The sequence below is a fragment of the Scyliorhinus torazame genome, chromosome 5 (assembly GCF_047496885.1).
Source record: "Scyliorhinus torazame isolate Kashiwa2021f chromosome 5, sScyTor2.1, whole genome shotgun sequence".
Taxonomy (NCBI): domain Eukaryota; kingdom Metazoa; phylum Chordata; class Chondrichthyes; order Carcharhiniformes; family Scyliorhinidae; genus Scyliorhinus; species Scyliorhinus torazame.
The window spans coordinates 120,553,368-120,572,202 of NC_092711.1; the positions used below are offsets into that span (position 1 = coordinate 120,553,368).

The following is an 18,835-nucleotide window of genomic DNA, read 5'->3' on the forward strand; positions in this document are numbered from 1 at the left end:
TACAGAAGCAGGGATGTGTTGCTGCAATTGTACAGGGCCTTGATGAGGCCACACCTAGAATATTGTGTGCAGTTTTGGTCTCCTCTGAGGAAGGATGTTCTTGCTTTCGAGGGAGTGCAGCGAATGTTTACCAAACTGATTCCAGGGATGGCAGGACTGTCATATGAGGAGAGATTGACGAGGTTGGGATTGTTCTCGCTGGAGTTCAGAAGAATATGGGGGGATCTCATAGAGACTTTTAACATTCTAACAGGACTAGACAGGGTAGATGCAGGGAAGATGTTACCAATGATGGGCGTGTCCAGAGCCAGATGTCACAGTCTGAGGTTTCAGGGTAAACCATTTCGGACAGAGAGGAGGAGACATTTCTTCACCAAAAGAGTGGTGAGCTTGTGGAATTCATTACCACAGGAAGTAGTTGATGCTAAAACACTGAATATATTCAAGAGGCGGCTAGATATAGCACTTGGGGAGAATGGGATCGAAGGCTTTGGGGAAAATAGGATTAGGCTATTGAGTTGGATGATCAGCCAGGATCGTGATAAATGGCGGAGCAGGCTCGAAGGGCCAAAAGACCTCCTCCTGCCTTCTATGTATCTATATGTATTATAGGTTTCTATGAGATCCCCCCTCATTCTTCTGAACGCCAGAGAATATAATCCTAACTGATTTAATCTCTCAAACGTCAGTCCCACCATCCCAGGAATCAGTCTGGTAAACCTTTGCTGCACTCCCTCTAGAGCAAGAACATCCTTCCTCCGATAAGGAGACCAAAACTGCACACAATATTCCAGGTATGGCCTCGCCAAGGCCCTGTATAATTGCAGCAAGATATCCCTGCTCCTGTACTCGAATCCGCTCGCAATGAAAGCTAACGTATCATTTGCCTTCTTTACCGCCTGCTGTAGCATGCTGACCTTCTGTGACCGGTGTACGAGGATACCCAGGTCTCGTTGCACATTCCCCTCTCGTAATTTATGGCCATTCAGCTCTCCTTATGTGGCCTGGCCTACACGTGACTCCAGATCCACAGCGATGTTGTGGTTGATTTGTAAGTGTCCCCTGAAATAGCCTCACAAGACACGCAGTCAGGGGCAATTGGAATGAGCAGTAAATTCTGGTCCAGCCAGTGAAGCCCACCTCCCATGAATGAATATTTTTTGAGAAGGCTCAATGTTCAATCTGAATATTAGTAAGAAACTGTCTCTGATTGATTTGATTTATTGTCACATGTACCGAGGTACAGTGAAAAGTATTGTTCTGCGTACAGACCAGACAGATCGTTCCATACATGAAACAATCTAGGACATACGATAAATACACAATGTAAATACATAGACACCAGGTAAAGCATACGGAGTGTAGTACTTTTTTTTTCATAGATTATTTCATAGAATTTACAGTGCAGGAGGCCATTCGGCCCATCGAGTCTGCACCTGCTCTTGGAAAGAGCACCCTACCCAAGGTCCACACCGCCACCCTATCCCCATAACCCAGTAACCCCACCCAACACTAAGGGCAATTTTGGACACTAAGGGCAATTTATCATGGCCAATCCACCTAACCTGCACATCTTTGGACTGGGAGGAAACCGGAGCACCCGGAGGAAACGCACGCACACACGGGGAGGATGTGCAGACTCCGCACAGACCACTCAGTAGATAACCAGTGTATGTATAAACCAAATGTATTAATTAAATATTACTGTATTAATTAGCTACCAGTCTGTAACATGATTAAATAAGCAGTGATCCTTAATTGGGTTACAATTAATGAAACAATAATGAATCAGTAGTTCTAGTAAAAGTCTTGAGTTTTATTTGTTGTAAAAATATAAAAGCTTCATTGCTGTGTATATAAAGAATGTGCAATGAGGATAAATGTACCGGCAAGGGAGACCTACCAACTCTGATTAGCCTCAACATTTGAAACTGTATGAATAAGGGATTGTACAGAATCAGATAAAGGGATAGTATGAAACAGTTCAATTGTATTCCTGTCAAAGGTAATGAGAGACGGTGGTGTCAGTAATTAAAGATCCAATTAAATTAAACTAGTGCCCAATTGACCAATGGTCATGTTACCACAGGTCTAACTCTGACATGAGATAATGGTCACTTTGGGGGTAAAAGTAGAGGTTTCGAAGGTCTTCCTTGCTGGCCAAGTACTGAAGACTCCCGAGGCCGAGTTCCAAGGAAATTACTGTCAAAGGAGCCAGAGAGGGTTTCGCTTCTACAGACTGATCACCTGCATGAAGTTGTCAACGTCTTCAAGTTGTTCAGTAAAGCTTTTCTTTAAAAAAACTTGTTTTTAAATTTACTGTCCAGAATTCTGCCTTTGCTTTAATTGGTTAAAGTCTTGTCTGAACCAAAGCAAATCTATTAATTGGGGATGTCTGAAATCAATTAAGGATCAGAAAGCATCAATCTTCAATTTAAAACTTGCACTTCTGTAGCGCCTTTCACAACCACAGCATGTCCCAAAGACCTTCTGAAGTGTGGTCACTGTTTTACGGAAATGCAGCAGCCAATTTCCACAAAGCAAGATGCCACAAACAGCAATGTGACAATGAGCAGATGATCGGATTTTGGTGATGTTGATTTAAAAAAAAACATTTTATTAAGGTTTTTGTAATTTTATAATAACAAGTGACAACAACAGTAAACAATGTAAATCCAACCATAAAACATCGTGTATAAATCATCTCCATCCCTAAAAGGTCCCCTCTACCCTCAATAGAAAATAGCCTAACTACCCCCCTCCCCTTTAAGTTTTTTGCCTCTGTTGACAGTTAATTTTCTCTAAAGTAGTCGACAAACGGCTGCCACCTCCGGACGAACCAGAGCGTTGACCCTCTTCGGGCAAACGGAATTTTTTTTCAAGACTGAGAAACCCAGCCATATCGCTAACCCAGATCTCTGATTTCTGGGGCTTCGAGTCCCTTCACGCTAGCAATATCCGTCTCCGGGCCACCAGGGAGGCAAAGGCCAAGACATCAGCCTCTCTCGCCCACTGGACTCCCAACACTCCAAAATTCACCACCTCTGGACTCGGCCCCATCCGTGTTTTTAGTACCGTGACATCTGCAAAACCCTGCCAGAATCCCCCAAGCTTCGGGCATGCCCAGAACATATGGACATGATTTGCTGCCCCCCCGCACACCTGTCCTCTACCCAGAAAGACCTGCTCTCCGGGCCACCGGCATGTGTGCCCGGTGAACGGGGCAGCATGGTGGCACAGTGGTTATCATTGCTGCCTCACGGCACCGAGGTCCCAGGTTCAATCCCGGCTCTGGGTCACTGTCCGTGTGGAGTTTGCACATTCTCCCCGTGTTTGCGTGGGTTTCGCCCCCACAACCCAAAGATGTGCAGGCTAGGTGGATTGGCCACGCTAAATTGCCCCTTAATTGGAAAAAATTAATTGGGTATTCTAAAAAATTTTTTTAAAACGTCTGCCCGGTGAATGACCTTAAATTGTATCAGGCTGAGCCTGGCACATGATGAGGACGTATTGACTCTGCTCAAGGCATCCACCCACAGACCTTCCTCTATCTCTCCCCATAGCTCCTCTTCCCATTTGCCCTTTAGCTCCTCTATCTGAGTTACCTCCGACGCCATGAGTTCTTTGTAGATATCCGATACCTATCCCTCTCCCAGCCCCATTCTAGAAACTGCCCTGTCCTGTATCCCCCGTGGTGGTAGGAGCGGAAAGGTTGAAACCTGCCTTTGCAAAAAGTCCTGTACCTACAGATACCTGAATCCGTTTCCTGCTGGCAATTCAAATTTCTCCTCTAAATCCTTCAGACAGGGGAAGCTCCCATCTATGAATAAATCTCCCATCCTCTCGATCCTTGCTCTCTGCCACCTCTGGAACCCCCCATCCAGCCTTCCCGGTACAAACCGATGGTTGTTACAAATCGGGGCCCAGCCCGATACTCCCTCCACTCTCATGTGCTTCCTCCACTGCCCCCAGACTCTCAGGGCCGCCACCACCACCCGGCTTGTGAGTACCGGGCCGCCGAGAACGGCAGAGGTGCCATTATCAATGCTCCCAGACTTCTGTCCTTACATGATGCCACCTCTACTCGCTCCCACACCAACTCTCCCCCCCCACCACTTCCTAACCATGGCTATATTAGCCGGCCAATAATAGTTGCTAACGTTCGGCAGCACCAGCCGACCCGACCCTCGACTACGCTCCAGCAACACTTGCTTCACTCGCGGCGTTTTACCCGCCCACACAAAACCCAAAATCACCTTGTTTACCGGTTTTAAAAAAGGCCCTTGGGATGAAGAAGGGAAGGCACTGGAAAACAAACAGAAATCTCGGGAGAATCGTCATTTTCACGGTGTGCACCCTCCCCGCCAGCGACAGCATGTCCCACCTTCTAAAGTCCTCCTTCATTTGCTCTACTAGCTGGGTCTGATTTAACTTATGTAATGTCTCCCGTGCCACCTGGATTCCCAGATAGTGAAAGCTCCCTCCCACCATTCTAAACGGCAGCTCTTCCAGTCTCTTCTCCTGCCCCCTCCTCTGGATTGCAAACATCTCACTTTTCCCCATATTTAATTTATACCCCGTAAACCGGCCAAATTCCCCGAGGATCTGCATAATCTCCCCCATACCCCTTAACGGGTCGGAAATATACAGGAGCAGGTAGTCAGCGTAAAGCAAGACCCTGTGTTCCACTCCCCCCGGACCAACCCTTTCCAGTTCCTAGATGCTCTTTAACGCCATCGCCAATGGCTCTATGGCCAGAGCAAACAACAGCGGGGAGAGAGAACACCATTGCCTCCTCCCTCGGTGCAACTTAAAATAACCCAACATCAGCCGATTCGTTCGTACGCTTGCTACTGGTGCCTGGTACAGCAGCCGAACCCAGTCAATGAAGTCCTGCCCAAACCCGAACCTTCCTAACCTCCCACAAATATTTCCACTCCACCCGGTCAAAGGCCTTCTCCGCGTCCATCGCAACCACCACCTCCCCCACCCCCCTCTGAGGGCATCATAATAACGTTTAAGAGCCTTCTGACATTGGCCGTGAGTTGCCTGCCCTTCACAAACCCCGTCTGGTCTTCCCCGATCACCTTAGGGACACAGTCCTCTATCCTTGAGGCCAATATTCTGGCCAACAGTTTGGCATCCAGATTCGATAGGGAGATTGGCCTATATGACCCGCATAGCTCAGGATCGAGGCCTGCGACATTGTTGGGGGAAGGGCACCCCGCTCCCTTGCCTCATTAAATGCCCTCACCAGCAGCGAGCCCAGCATCTCCGAGAACGTCTTATAAAATTCCACTGGGTAGCCGTTCGGTCCCGGGCCTTACCCGATGTTTGGCCTCCAGCCCTTCTACTATTTCTTCAATTCCAATCGGGGCTCCCAACCTTTCCACCAGTCCTTCCTCCACCTTCGAGAACTTCAACTCACCCAGGAACTGCCTCATCCCCTCTACCCCTGCTATAAAACTCCTTAAACACCCCGTTCACCCCTGCTGGGTCCAAGACTGCGTTCCCACTTCTGTCCTTCACTCTTCCCATCTCCCTGGCCACCTCCCTTTTCTTCAGTTCATGCGATAGCATCGTACTGGCCTTCTCACCATACTCATATACCGCCTTCCTCAGTTGCTCCACCGCCTTCCCTGCAGGTAACAGCCCAAACTCCATCTGTAGCTTCTGCCGTTCCTTCAATAACTCCGCCACCGGGGCCTCCGAATATCTCCTGTCCACCTGGAGTATTTCCCCAACCAACCTATCCATCTCTGCTCACTCCACCTTTTCCCCATGGGCCCGGATCGAGATTAACTCCCCCCTAACCACTGCCTTCAGCGCTTCCCAAACCGTTGCTGCCGGACTTCCCCTGTGTCATTTATTTCCAAATAGTTCTGGATGGACTCCCTCACCCGCCCGCACAGCCCCTCATCCGCTAACAGTCCCACATCCAACCTCCATTGCGGGCGCTGCCCTCTCTCCTTACTCACCCATAAATCCACCCAATGTGGGGCATGGTCCAACACAGCAATCGTCGAATTTCGGTGTCAACCACCCCCGCCAGTAGAACCATGCTCAGAATAAAAAAGTCGATCCGGGATATGCTTTGTGCACATGGGAGAAAAAAGAAAACTCCTTCACACTTGGCCTTCCGAACCTCCATGGGTCTACCTCCCCCTGCATCTGCTCCATGAACCCCTTTAGTTCCTTTGCTACTGCTGGCACCCTCCCTGTCCTTGACCTCGGGATCTTACTCAACGCCCTCATGAATTCCACATCGTCCCAGTTTGGTGCATATATATTCACAAGTACCACCAGCATCCCCTCAAGCTTCCCACTCACCAGGGTGTACCTGCCCCCCCCACGTCCGCCACTATTTTCCTGCCTCAAATGCCACCCGTTTGTTGATCAGTATAGCGACCCCCCTAGCTTAAGAGTCCAGCCCTGAATGAAATACTTGGCCGCCCCATCCCTTTCTCAATCTGGTCTGATCTATTACTCTCAGGTGTGTCTCCTGTAACATTGCCACGTCCGCCTTCAATCCCCTCAAATGCGTGAACACACGAGCCCTCTTACCGGCCCATTCAGCTTTCTAATGTTCCATGTGGTCAGCCCAGTCGGGAGGCTTCCCGCCCCCACCCCACCCCCCGATCACCCTTCTTAGGCCAGCCTCCAGCTCACGTCCCTCGCCTCTGTGGGCCCACCTTCGGGTATCCACTGTCCTCGACCTCCCTTTTGTCTCCCAGCAACAGTTTCTCCCCTGTCAGCAAAGCAGCTCCCCCCCCCCCCCCCCCTTCCCCACTATTAACAGCACCACAACCCCAACCCCACTTAACAAACTTACCACCTGCTCACCCCCCACTGCACTTCCGTGAGCTAGCCCACCTAGCTAGCCTGGTAACCCCCGCCCATGGCGCCAGACATCCTATCCCCTATTGTTCTCGCCCCCCCACCCCCGGCCGAACATACACATTCAAAACATCACAGTCCCCAATCAACACACAGTAGAAAAAATCCCTCCCCCTGAAACAAAGTTAACTTACAAATCTGAGCAACGTCCCAAAAAACTGTTACAGAGATCACTGCATATACAGATCAAAACTAAGAAAACTTTAACAGAATCGATACCGCAATACCCTCCCCCAAGGTTCAACGTCCTCAAACCCCTGCCAGCCTTTTGTCTTTGTTAAAGTCCATCGCTTCGTCCGCCAATTCAAAGTAAAGTTCCTGGCCCTCATACGTGACCCACAGACGTGCTGAGTATAACATCCCAAACTTCATCCCCTTCTTGAAGAGGGCCGATTTTACCCTATTGAATCCAGCTCGTCTTTTGGCCAGTTCCGCGCCCAGGTCCTGGTAAATGCGCAACTCACAGTTCTCCCACTTGCAGCTCCGTGTCTGCTTGGCCCACCGCAAAATCTGTTCCTTGTCCAGGAACCGGTGCAGTTGCACCCGGATCGGCCTCGGCGGTTCATATCGCTCGCGGCTTCCTCGCAAACGCTCGATGCGCCGTCCACTTCCAAGGGTCGAGAAAACGACCCATCTCCCATCAGCTTTTCCAGCAAACTTGTCACACATGCCCTTGCGTCCGACCCCTCACTGCCCCCCGGGAGGCCGACGATCCTCAGGTTCTGTCTCCAGGACCTGTTCTCCAGGTCCTCCTGCAACCTTTTCTGCTGGTCCCTCATCAGCCCCACTTCCGCCTCCAACGCGGTTAAATGGTCCTCGTGCTCGGCCACCTTCTGGATCGCCAGTCCGTGGGCTTCCAGCCCCTGTTCCACCCGATCAATCGTTGCCTTAATCAGGTCTAACCCTTCCTTCATGTGCTTGGCGAAGCTCTCCTGAATGAACTCCACCAGCTGTACCATTGACCACTGTGCCACCAAACCGGAATCCTGCGCCTCCGCCAAGCTTTCCCGTGCTGCAGGTTCTACAGTCACCTTCGCTGCTCAACTAATTCTTCTTATACAAACACGTCTGGTCCACGGCTCCATATACTGGTGGGGGATTTCTCCTCACTGCCTCACTCTCCACTGATGTTTCTAGTAGAATTCTGAAACAAATCGGGAGAAAGGGTTCAAAAGCTCCGTCACAAGCGGGAGTTACCAAATGCCCGACCTACTACTCCATGGCCGCCACCAGAAATCAAAAGGATGAAATTTAGAGACAGTTTGGTCCGGTGGGCTCGTAGAAGGGAGGGAAGCAGCAGAGGCAGCTGATCAGATTTACTCAATCTCAGTCACAAGGAAGCTCCACAAGCTCCTCACACTTCTTGTTGGAGCTGACGATGGAAGAGACAGGGGACAGCGAGAGTACTTCTAAAGGAACTAACTTGTGTCAGAGATATTAAAAAGTTTCAACACACTGAGTATTTCACACAAATCTAATTTATTTGCCTTCAGCCAAAATATTAGCCCCTGTAAATGGGCTGGAGTTTGTTATCAGCAGAAAGAGACCCAAATGAACATGGTTCAGTCCTGAATGTGAGAACAGGAAAATGGAATCACTTTAGTTACTTGTGGCCTCGTTGGTGTCTCAGCACGTGGGATGATGTGGTGAATCCCTTCCCACACTCGGAGCAGGTGAATGGCCGCTCCCCAGTGTGAGTTCGCTGGTGTTTCTCCAGGTCGGATGGCTGAGTGAATCCTTTCCCACACTCGGAGCAGGCGAACGGTCTCTCCCCAGTGTGACTTCGCTGGTGTCTCAGCAGGTGGAATGAATGAGTGTATCCCTTCCCACACTTGGCGCAGATGAACGGTCTCTCCTCAGTATGAATTCGCTGGTGTGTCTGCAGGTTGGATGACTGAGTGAATCCCTTCCCACACTTGGTGCAGACGAATGGCTCCTCCCCAGTGTGAATTCGCTGGTGTGTCAGCAGGTAGGATGAGGTTGTAAATCCTTTCCCACACACAGAGCAGGTGAATGGCCTCTCCCCAGTGTGAATTCGCTGATGTATAGTGAGGTGAGATGATCGTCTGAACCCAGTCCCACAGTGAGAGCATGTAAACGGTCTCTCGTCAGTGTGAACACGTTGATGGCGAATCAGATGCCCAGAACTTTTATAGCACTTCCCGCAGTCTGGACATTGGAACGGTCTCTCATCAGTGTGAACTCGCTGGTGTATCTTCAGGGACCATGATTCAGTGAATTTCTTCCCACACTTGGAGCAAGTGAACGGCCTCTCTCCAGTGTGAACTGGCTGGTGTTTCTGCAGGGTCGCTAACTGAATAAATCCCATCCCACACTTGGAGCAGATGAATGGTCTCTCCCCAGTGTGAATTCGTTGGTGTGTGGACAGAGTGGATAACCGAGTGAATCCCTTCCCACACGTGGAGCAGGTGAATGGTCTCTCCCCAGTGTGACTGTGTCGATGAGTTTCCAGCTTGGATGGGGAAGTGAATCCTTTCCCACAGTCCGCACATTTCCACGGTTTCTCCTCAGTGTGACTGCATTTGTGTCTCGTGAGGCCTGATGATCGATTGAATCCTCGTCCACACACAGAACACGTGTACGGTTTCTCCCCACTGTGAACGGTGCTTTTTCCTTCCATGTTCAAAGTACGATGATATTCATGATATGATAAATTGAGGACTCTCAGATCCTGATGTGATGCTTGGTTTGAGTTTCCGGACTTTGAAGCCTCCTCTTCGAACACCCTGTGAAACTGATTGAAAACAGAAAATAGGGAGTGAGAGAGAACCCACAAAAACACAAAGGCAGGTTGTGAAATTGAGCTGAATGAATCTGGTCATTTGTGGGACCGGCACTGGGGAAAAATGACCATGAAAACTGCTGGATTGTCATAAAAACCAAACTGACCTCTGGGAGGAGAGAGAAAGAGGTGAAGAGGGTTTTTGTATCTCTACAAGACATAGTAAGAGAGTAGTTGGCAAATCAATTTCGATCTTGAGCTTCATAAACAGTAATATTGACACCAAAACTATGCTTCTGGTGGCAGTGATTGGCACTGCTGCCGAACAGTGCCAGGGACCCGGGTTCAATTCCGGCCTTGGTGACTGTGTGGAGTTTGCACTTTCTCCCCGTTTCTGCGTGGGTTTCCTCCAGGTGCTCAGTTTTCCTCCCACGGTCCAAAGAAGGGAATGTTAGGTGGATTGGCCTTATTAAATTGCCCGTTAGTGTCCAGGGATGTGCAGGTTTGGTGGGGCTATGGGGTTACAGGGACAGGATAGGAGTGTGGGCCGAGGCAGGGTGCCCTTTCAGAGAATCAGTGCAGACTCAATGGGCCGAATGGCCTCCTTCTGCACTGTAGAAATTCTATGGTTCTAATTCTATTCTATGAATCTTTAATGAAGCTCTTGTCACCACCCTTCAGGAAGAATGTGAAGGTTCTTGAGAAGGTGAAGAGGAGATTTACCAGAATGGTTCTGGCAAAGGAGGTTGAGGGGAAATTAACGATATTCAGTTCTTTCTGGTCTCAGTCAAACCCCGAGTCGGATTTGTAGGTATTAATTTATTTTATTTCAAATAGCTTGCAAGCTACACTCACTCTGATAACCCAGGACACCAACACAGTCCCCGAGATTCTCAGAGCAAGTGAACAAAGGGAGCACAGCATCTGGTTTCATATACATTCATGTAGCATCAAGTTTCACATGTACGACCAAATAAGGCAACGGCGGCAAATGGAAAGCTCACATAGGCTTTCCCCACATTCCTTAACCAGACCTGAGTCCCCTTTTCCCAGTATCCCCTGCAACAAAGAAATGGTCCCAGTGGCTGCCCATCCCCCTCTTCATGCTTTGCGAAATACCAGTTACAGGCAATTACAGACTGCTACCCATTTTATCAAGCCTAAGCTAGAGATGTTTAAAAGTCCGCTAACCTAACTCCTTATTCTACTGTAGTAAGGATTTTACTCTAATTTGGCCTAACTACCCATTGAAGGGCAGCACGGTAGCATTGTGGATAGCACAATTGCTTCACAGCTCCAGGGTCCCAGATTCGATTCCGGCTTGGGTCACTGTCTGTGCGGAGTCTGCACATCCTCCCAGTGTGTGCGTGGGTTTCCTCCGGGTGCTCCGGTTTCCTTCCACAGTCCAAAGATGTGCGGGTTAGGTGGATTGGCCATGATAAATTGCCCTTAGTGTCCAAAATTGCCCTTTGTGTTGGGTGGGGTTACTGGGTTATGGGGATAGGGTGGAGCTGTTCACCTTGGGTAGGGTGCTCTTTCCAAGAGCCGGTGCAGACTCGATGGGCCAAATGGCTTCCTTCTGCACTGTAAATTCTATGATCATGTCTTTCTGTTCATTTTCTCAAACTTTGATTTAGGTCCACAAGATTATGCCAGATTTCCAACGGGTGTGCAAAGAAACTCTGTTTCCATTCACTGATCGTACAAGCAGTCAGGACACAGATTTAAAGTTTTGTGTAAAGCCTGGATTGAACGATATAAGTTTGTAAAATACAGATGGAGGATGAGAAGGTAAAATCAAACACTAGTGTTTTGTGCTTAAACAAAGGAGATTACAATGGGATGAAAGAAGAACTAGCTAAGGTAGACTGGGAGCAAAGACTTTATGGTGAAACAGTTGAGGAACAGTGGAGAACCTTCCAAGTGATTTTTCACAGTGCTCAAAAAAGGTTTATACCAACAAAAAGGAAGGACGTTAGAAAGAGGGAAAATCGACCGTGGATATCTAAGAAAATAAGGGAGAATATCAAATTGAAGGAAAAAGCATACAAAGTGGCAAAGATTAGTGGGAGACTAGAGGACTGGGACATCTTTACGGGGCAACAGAAAGCTACTAAAAAAGCTATAAAGAAGAGTAAGATAGATTATGAGAGTAAACTTGCTCAGAATATTAAAAGATAGTAAAAGTTTCTACAAATATAAAAAACAAAAAAGAGTGGCTAAGGTAAATATTGGTCCTTTAGAGGATGAGAAGGGAGATGTAATAATGGGAGATGAGGAAATGGCTGAGGAATTAAACAGGTTTTTTGGGTCGTTCTTCACAATTAATATGCCAGTGACTGATAGAAATGAGGCTATGACAGGTGAGGACCTTGAAAGGATTGTTATGACTAAGGAGGTAGTGATGGGCAAGCTAATGGGGCTAAAGGTAGACAAGTCTCCTGGCCCTGATGGAATGCATCCCAGAGTGCTAAAAGAGATGGCATGGGAAATTGCAAATGCACTTGAGATAATTTACCAAAATTCACTAGACTCTGGGGTGGTCCCGGCGGATTGGAAATTAGCAAACGTGACACCACTGTTTGAAAAAGGAAGCAGGCAGAAAGCGGATAATTAGAGGCCAGTGAGCTTAACTTCGGTAGTAGGGAAGATGCTGGAATCTATCATCAAGGAAGAAATAGCGAGGCATCTGGATGGAAATTGTCCCATTGGGCAGGCACAGCATGGGTTCATAAAGGGCAGGTCATGCCTAACTAATTTAGTGGAATTTTCTGAGGACATTCCCAGAGCGGTAGATATCAGGGAGCCAATGGATGTGGTATATCTGGATTTCCAGAAAGCCTTTGACAAGGTGCCACACAAAAGTTTGCTGCATAAGATAAAGATGCATGGCATTAAGGGGAAAGTAGTAGCATGGATAGAGGATTGGTTAATTAATAGAAAGCAAAGAGTGGGGATTAATGGGTGTTTCTCTGGTTGGCAATCAGTAGCTAGCGGTGTCCCTCAGGGATCAGTGTTGGGCCCACAATTGTTCACAATTTACACAGATGATTTGGAGTTGGGGACCAAGGACAATGTGTCCAAGTTTGCAGACGACACCAAGATGAGTGGTAAAGCAAAAAGTGCAGAGGATACCGGACGTCTGCAGAGGGATTTGGATAGGTTAAGTGAATGGGCTAGGGTCTGGTCGATGGAATACAATGTTGACAAATGTGAGGTTATCCATTTTGGCAAGAATAACAGCAAAAGGGATTATTATTTAAATGATAAAATATTAAAACATGCTGCTTTGCAGAGAGATCTGGATGTGCTGGTGCATGAGTCGCAAAAAGTTGGTTTACAGGTGGAACAGGTGACTAAGAAGGCAAATGGAATTTTGTCCTTCACTGCTAGAGGAATGGAGTTTAAGACTAGGGAGGTTATGCTGCAATTGTATAAGGTGTTAGTGAGGCCACACCTGGAGTATTGTGTTCAGTTTTGGTCTCCTTACCTGAGAAAGGACGTACTGGCACTGGAGGGTGTGCAGAGGAGATTCACAAGGTTAATCTCAGAACTGAAGGGGTTGGATTACGAGGAGAGGTTGAGTAGACTGGGACTGTACTCGTTGGAATTTAGAAGGATGAGGGGGGGATCTTATAAAAACATATTAAATTATGAAGGGAATACATAGCATAGATGCGGGCAGGTTGTTTCCACTGGCGGGTGAAAGCAGAACTAGGGGGCACAGCCTCAAAATAAGGGGAAGTAGATTTAGGACTGAGTTTAGGAAGAACTTCTTCACCCAAAGGGTTGTGAATCTATGGAATTCCTTGCCCAGTGAAGCAGTTGAGGCTCCTTCATTAAATGCTGTTAAGATAAAGATAGATAGTTTTTTGAAGAATAAAGGGATTAAGGGTTATGGTGTTCGGGCCGGAAAGTGGAGCTGAGTCCACAAATGATCAGCCATGAATGGCGGAGCAGGCTCGAGGGGCTAGATGGCCTATTCCTGCTCCTAGTTCTTATGTTCTGAGGGGTCTTTCCAGGGTGGATGTGGAGAGGATGTTTCCTCTTGTGGGAACAAGGGGGTCACTGTTGCAAAATAAGGGATCACCCATTTCAGATGGGGATAAGGATTTTTTTTTCTCGAGGTTGTAAAAGAGGGGGCTGCACAGTGGTTAGCACTGCTGCACCATAGCACTAGGGACCCAGGTTCACGTCCGACCCTGGGTGACTGTGTGGAGTTTGCACATTCTCCCCGTGTCTGTGTGCGTTTCCTCCGGGTGCTCCGCGGAGTTTCCTCACACAGTTCAAAGATTTGCAGGTTAGGTGCTAAATTGCCTCTTCATCTCCGAGGATGTGCACGTTGGGTGGGATATGTGGATGGTGTAAGGTGGTATTGGGGGGGGGGGGGGGGCTGGGGGGTTGGAGGATTGGTGCTGACTTGGGCTCCTTCTGCACTGCAGGGATTCTATGACTTAGAACTTCCATCCTTAAAATGTAGTGGAAGTCGAGTCCTTGAATATTTTGAAGGCAGAGATGGATAGATTCTCTTTTTAAAAAAAAAAATGTTTATTAAGAATTTTTCAACAAAATTTTCAACCATACAAACCCCCCCCCCCCCCCACCCCGTAACAAAAAAGGAAAAAAAAGTTGCATAGCCAAGCATAAACATATCAAATCAACATAATACAGAACTTTGTACATTGGATTCCTCTCGCACATATCGACTTTCCCAAACGTTTATGTATTTTCTTGCTCACGTGCCCCTAGGAAAAAACCCCTTCCCCGTCCACCCTTCTAAACCCCCCCCGAAAGAGATGCCCCCCCCCCCCCTCCCCTCCCTGGGTTGCTGCTGCTGACTGAATTTCATCTAACGCTCCGCGAGATAGTCTAGGAACGGTTGCCACTGCCTGGAGAACCCCTGCACAGACCCTCTCAAGGCAAACTTTATTCTCTCCAACTTGATAAACCCTGCCATGTCATTTATCCAGGCTTCCACACTGGGGGGCATCGCATCTTTCCAGACTAACAAGATCCTCCGCCGGGCTACCAGGGACACAAAGGCCAGAATGCCGGCCTCTTTCGCCTCCTGCATTCCCGGCTCGTCCACCACTCCAAATAGTGCTAGCCCCCAACTTGGCTTGACCTGGACTTTCACCACCTTAGATATAGTTCTCGCAACACCCCTCCAGAACCCATCCAGTGCCGGGCACGACCAGAACATATGGGCGTGGTTCGCCGGGCTTCCTGAGCACCTCCCACATCTGTCCTCCACCCCAAAGAACCTACTCAGCCTCGCCCCTGTCATATGCGCTCTGTGAATAACCTTAAACTGTATCAGGCTAAGCCTGGCACATGAGGAAGAAGAGTTAACCCTACTCAGGGCATCAGCCCTCAGACCCTCTTAAATCTCCTCCCCCAACTCCTCCTCCCATTTACCCTTCACCTCCTCTACCAAAGCCTCCCACTCTTCTTTCATCTCCTGGTATATCGCCGACACCTTGCCCTCTCCAACCCATACACCCGTAATCACCCTGTCTTGAATCCCCTGTGCCGGGAGCAACGGAAATACCCTCATCTGTCGCCTCACAAACGCCCTCACTTGCATGTACCTGAACGCGTTTCCCGGGGGTAGCCCAAACTTCTCCTCCAGCGCCCCTAGGCTCGCAAACGTCCCATCAATGAACAGGTCCCCCATTCTTCTAATCCCTGCCCGATGCCAGCTCTGAAAGCCCCCGTCCATCCTTCCTGGGACAAACCGATGGTTACCCCTGATCGGGGACCACATCGCACCCCTGTGTCGTCTCCACTGGCCCCAGATCTTTAGCGTTGCCGCCACCACCGGGCTCGTGGTGTACCTTGTCGACGAAAGCGGCAGCGGTGCCGTCACCAGTGCCCCCAGGCTCGTTCCTTTGCAGGACGCCATCTCCAACCTCTTCCATGCCGCCCACTCTCCCTCCATCACCCACTTACGGATCATCGCCGCATTGGCTGCCCAGTAGTAGCCACCCAGATTCGGCAACGCCAGCCTTCCTCTATCTCTACTACGCTCCAGAAACCCCCTCCTTACCCTCGGGGTCTTATTCACCCACACAAAATCCATAATGCTCCTGCCTACCCTCTTAAAAAAGGCCTTGGTGATCACAATTGGAAGGCACTGGAACACAAAAAGAAACCTCGGGAGGACCACCATTTTAATCTACTGTACTCTGCCCGCTAGCGAGAGTGGCAACATGTCCCATCGTTTGAAGTCCTCCTCCATCTGCTCCATCAACCGCGTTAAATGAAGTTTATGCAGGGCCCCCCAACTCCTAGCTACTTGGATCCCCAAGTACCGAAAGCTCCTTTCCGCCCTCCTCAACGGTAGATTGTCTATCCCTCTTCCCTGGTCCCCTGGATGCACCACAAAGAGCTCACTTTTCCCTACATTGAGCTTGTAGCCCGAAAAGTCCCCAAACTCCCTGAGAATCTGCATGACCTCCACCATCCCCTCCACTGGATCCGCCACATACAGCAACAGGTCGTCTGCATACAGCGACACTCGATGCTCCTCTCCCCCTCGGACCACCCTCCTCCATTTCCTGGACTCCCTTAATGCCATGGCCAAAGGTTCAATTGCTAATGCAAACAACAGGGGGGACAGGGGGCACCCCTGCCTCGTCCCTCGATACAGCCGAAAATACTCCGACCTCCGCCGATTCGTAACCACAGTCGCCACCGGGGCTCTATATAGGAGCTTAACCCAGCTAATAAACCCAAACCTCCGCAACACTTCCCAGAGATACGCCCACTCTACTCGGTCAAAGGCCTTCTCCGCGTCCATAGCTGCCACTATCTCCGCCTCTCCCTCCACCGATGGCATCATTATCACGTTTAGGAGCCTCCGCACATTGGTGTTTAGCTGCCTGCCCTTTACAAATCCCGTATGGTCCTCGTGAATCACCCCCGGGCCACACGCCTCGATCCTCGTAGCCAGCACTTTTGCCAGCAACGTAGCATCCACGTTGAGGAGCGAGATCGGCCTGTACGACCCACATTGCAGTGGGTCCTTATCCCGCTTCAGGATCAAAGAGATCATCGCGCCCCCCCTTCCCTTGCCTCATTGAAAGTCCTCACCAGCAACGGGGCTAACAGGTCTATGTACTTCCTATAGAACTCAACCGGGAACCCATCCGGTCCCGGGGCCTTCCTCCGCACCATAGTTCCCCTTCCATCCATCTCCCTCGCTGCCATCCTCTTGCAGAGCTGGTGTGCCAGCATCCGGCTCGCCTTCTCCCCATACTCATACGTCCCCCCCTGTGCTTTCCTCCACTGTGCCTCTGCCTTCCCTGTGGTCAACAGGTCGAACTCCGTCTGGAGACTTCGCCTCTCCCTGAGGGGTCCCTCTTCAGGGGCCTCTGCATATCTCCTGTCCACTCTTAAAATCTCCCCCACTAACCTCTCCCTTTCCCTGCCCTCTCTCTTCTCCCTATGAGCCCTGATGGAGAGTAACTCTCCCCTGACCACCGCCTTCAGCGCCTCCCATACTACCCCCACCTGCACCTCCCCGTTGCCGTTGGCCTCCAAATATCTTTCAATGGACCCCCGCACCCCTCCTCATCTGCCAGCAGTCCCACATCCAACCGCCACAACGGGCGTTGGTCCCTCTCCTCTCCCAACTCCAGTTCCACCCAGTGCGGGGCGTGGTCTGAAATGGCAATGGCCGAATACTCCGTTCCCTCCACTTTCGGGATCAGCGCCCTACCCAGAACAAAAAAATCTATCCGGGAGTAGGCTTTGTGGACTTGGGAGAAAAAATAAAATTCTCTGGCCAAAGGCCTGGCAAATCTCCACGGATCCACTCCCCCCATCTTGTCCATAAACCCCCTAAGCACCTTGGCCGCAGCCGACCTCTTTCCGGTCCTAGATCTGGAGCAATCCAGTGCTGGGTCCAACACCGTGTTAAAATCCCCACCCATTATCAAGCTTCCTACCTCCAGGTCTGGAATGCGCCCCAACATCCGCTTCATGAATCCAGCAGCGTCCCAGTTCGGGGCGTATACATTTACCAATACCACCCACGTCCCCTGCAACCTACCGCTCACCATCACGTGTCGATCTCCATTGTCCGCTACTATGTTCTTGGCCTCAAATGACACCCGCTTCCCCACCAGTATTGCCACCCCTCTGTTCTTCGCATCCAGCCCCGAATGGAATACCTGTCCTACCCATCCCTTTCTTAATCTGACCTGGTCTGCCACCTTCAGATGTGTCTCCTGAAGCATGACCACGTCTGCCTTCAGTCCCTTTAGGTGCGCGAACACTCGGGCCCTCTTAACCGGCCCATTTAGGCCCCTCTCATTCCACGTTTTCAGCCGGATTGGGGGGCTTCCCAACCACCTCTTCCGTTTTCAGTTCCCCCTCGGCCAATGCAGCAGCAACCCTATTTTCCCCCCTCCCCCCTGCTAGATCCGGATCTAGCTCTTTTGCTCCCCCCATAATACTTCCGTAAGTCAGCTGACTCCTGCTGACCCCGGCTTCCCCCGCCTTCTCGTTGACCCCCCCCCGCCGTGTGGAAATCCCTCCTCCACTTGCGCTTCCCCCCCCCCCCCTCCAAGCCTCTTCTGGCGTTTCAAAATAGTGGTGTCGATCCTAAAATGTGACCCACAGTCGCGCTGGCTGCAGCATTCCGAATCTCACCCTCTTTCTATGCAGCACCTCCTTGGCCCGATTGAAACCAGCTCTCCTCTTTGCCACCTCCGCGCTCCAGTGCTGGTAGACTCGGATCACCGCATTCTCCCATCTACTGCTCCGCTCTTTCTTGGCCCATCTCAGGACACTCTCTCTGTCCGCGAAACGATGGAACCTCACCACTATCGACCTTGGCGGCTCGCCGGCCTTGGGTCTCCTCGCCAGGACCCAGTGAGCCCCTTCTCGCTCCAGGGGGCTCAGAGAGGCCTCCGCACCCATCAGAGAATGGAGCATCGTGCTCACATACGCCCTGGCATCGGCCCCCTCCAGAGAGACCCAGAATCCGGAGATTCTTCCTCCTTGACCTGTTCTCCAGGTCCTCGAATCTTTCGGCCCACCTCTTGTGCAGCGCCTCCATCTTCACCGCCAGGCCCAAGATCTCGTCCTCGTTCTCGTTGGTTTTGTCCCTCACCTCCCGGAGCTCTATCTCCTGGGTCTCCTTCAGCCCCTCGATCGCCGTCAGCAGTGGCGCCACCACCTCCTTTT

At 50.2% G+C, this 18,835-nt stretch overlaps 1 protein-coding gene across 1 annotated transcript in view; it reads right to left on the reverse strand.

Annotated features, from left to right (window-relative positions):
• The window catches only part of LOC140417895 (uncharacterized), a 217,435-nt gene that overhangs the window by 190,734 nt on the left and 7,866 nt on the right, over window positions 1-18,835 (reverse strand). Inside the window, exon 2 of the mRNA XM_072501325.1 lies at window positions 8,504-9,652. Within this exon, the coding sequence (XP_072357426.1) occupies window positions 8,504-9,652 (1,149 nt within the window). The remainder of the gene's footprint in view (window positions 1-8,503; window positions 9,653-18,835) is intronic.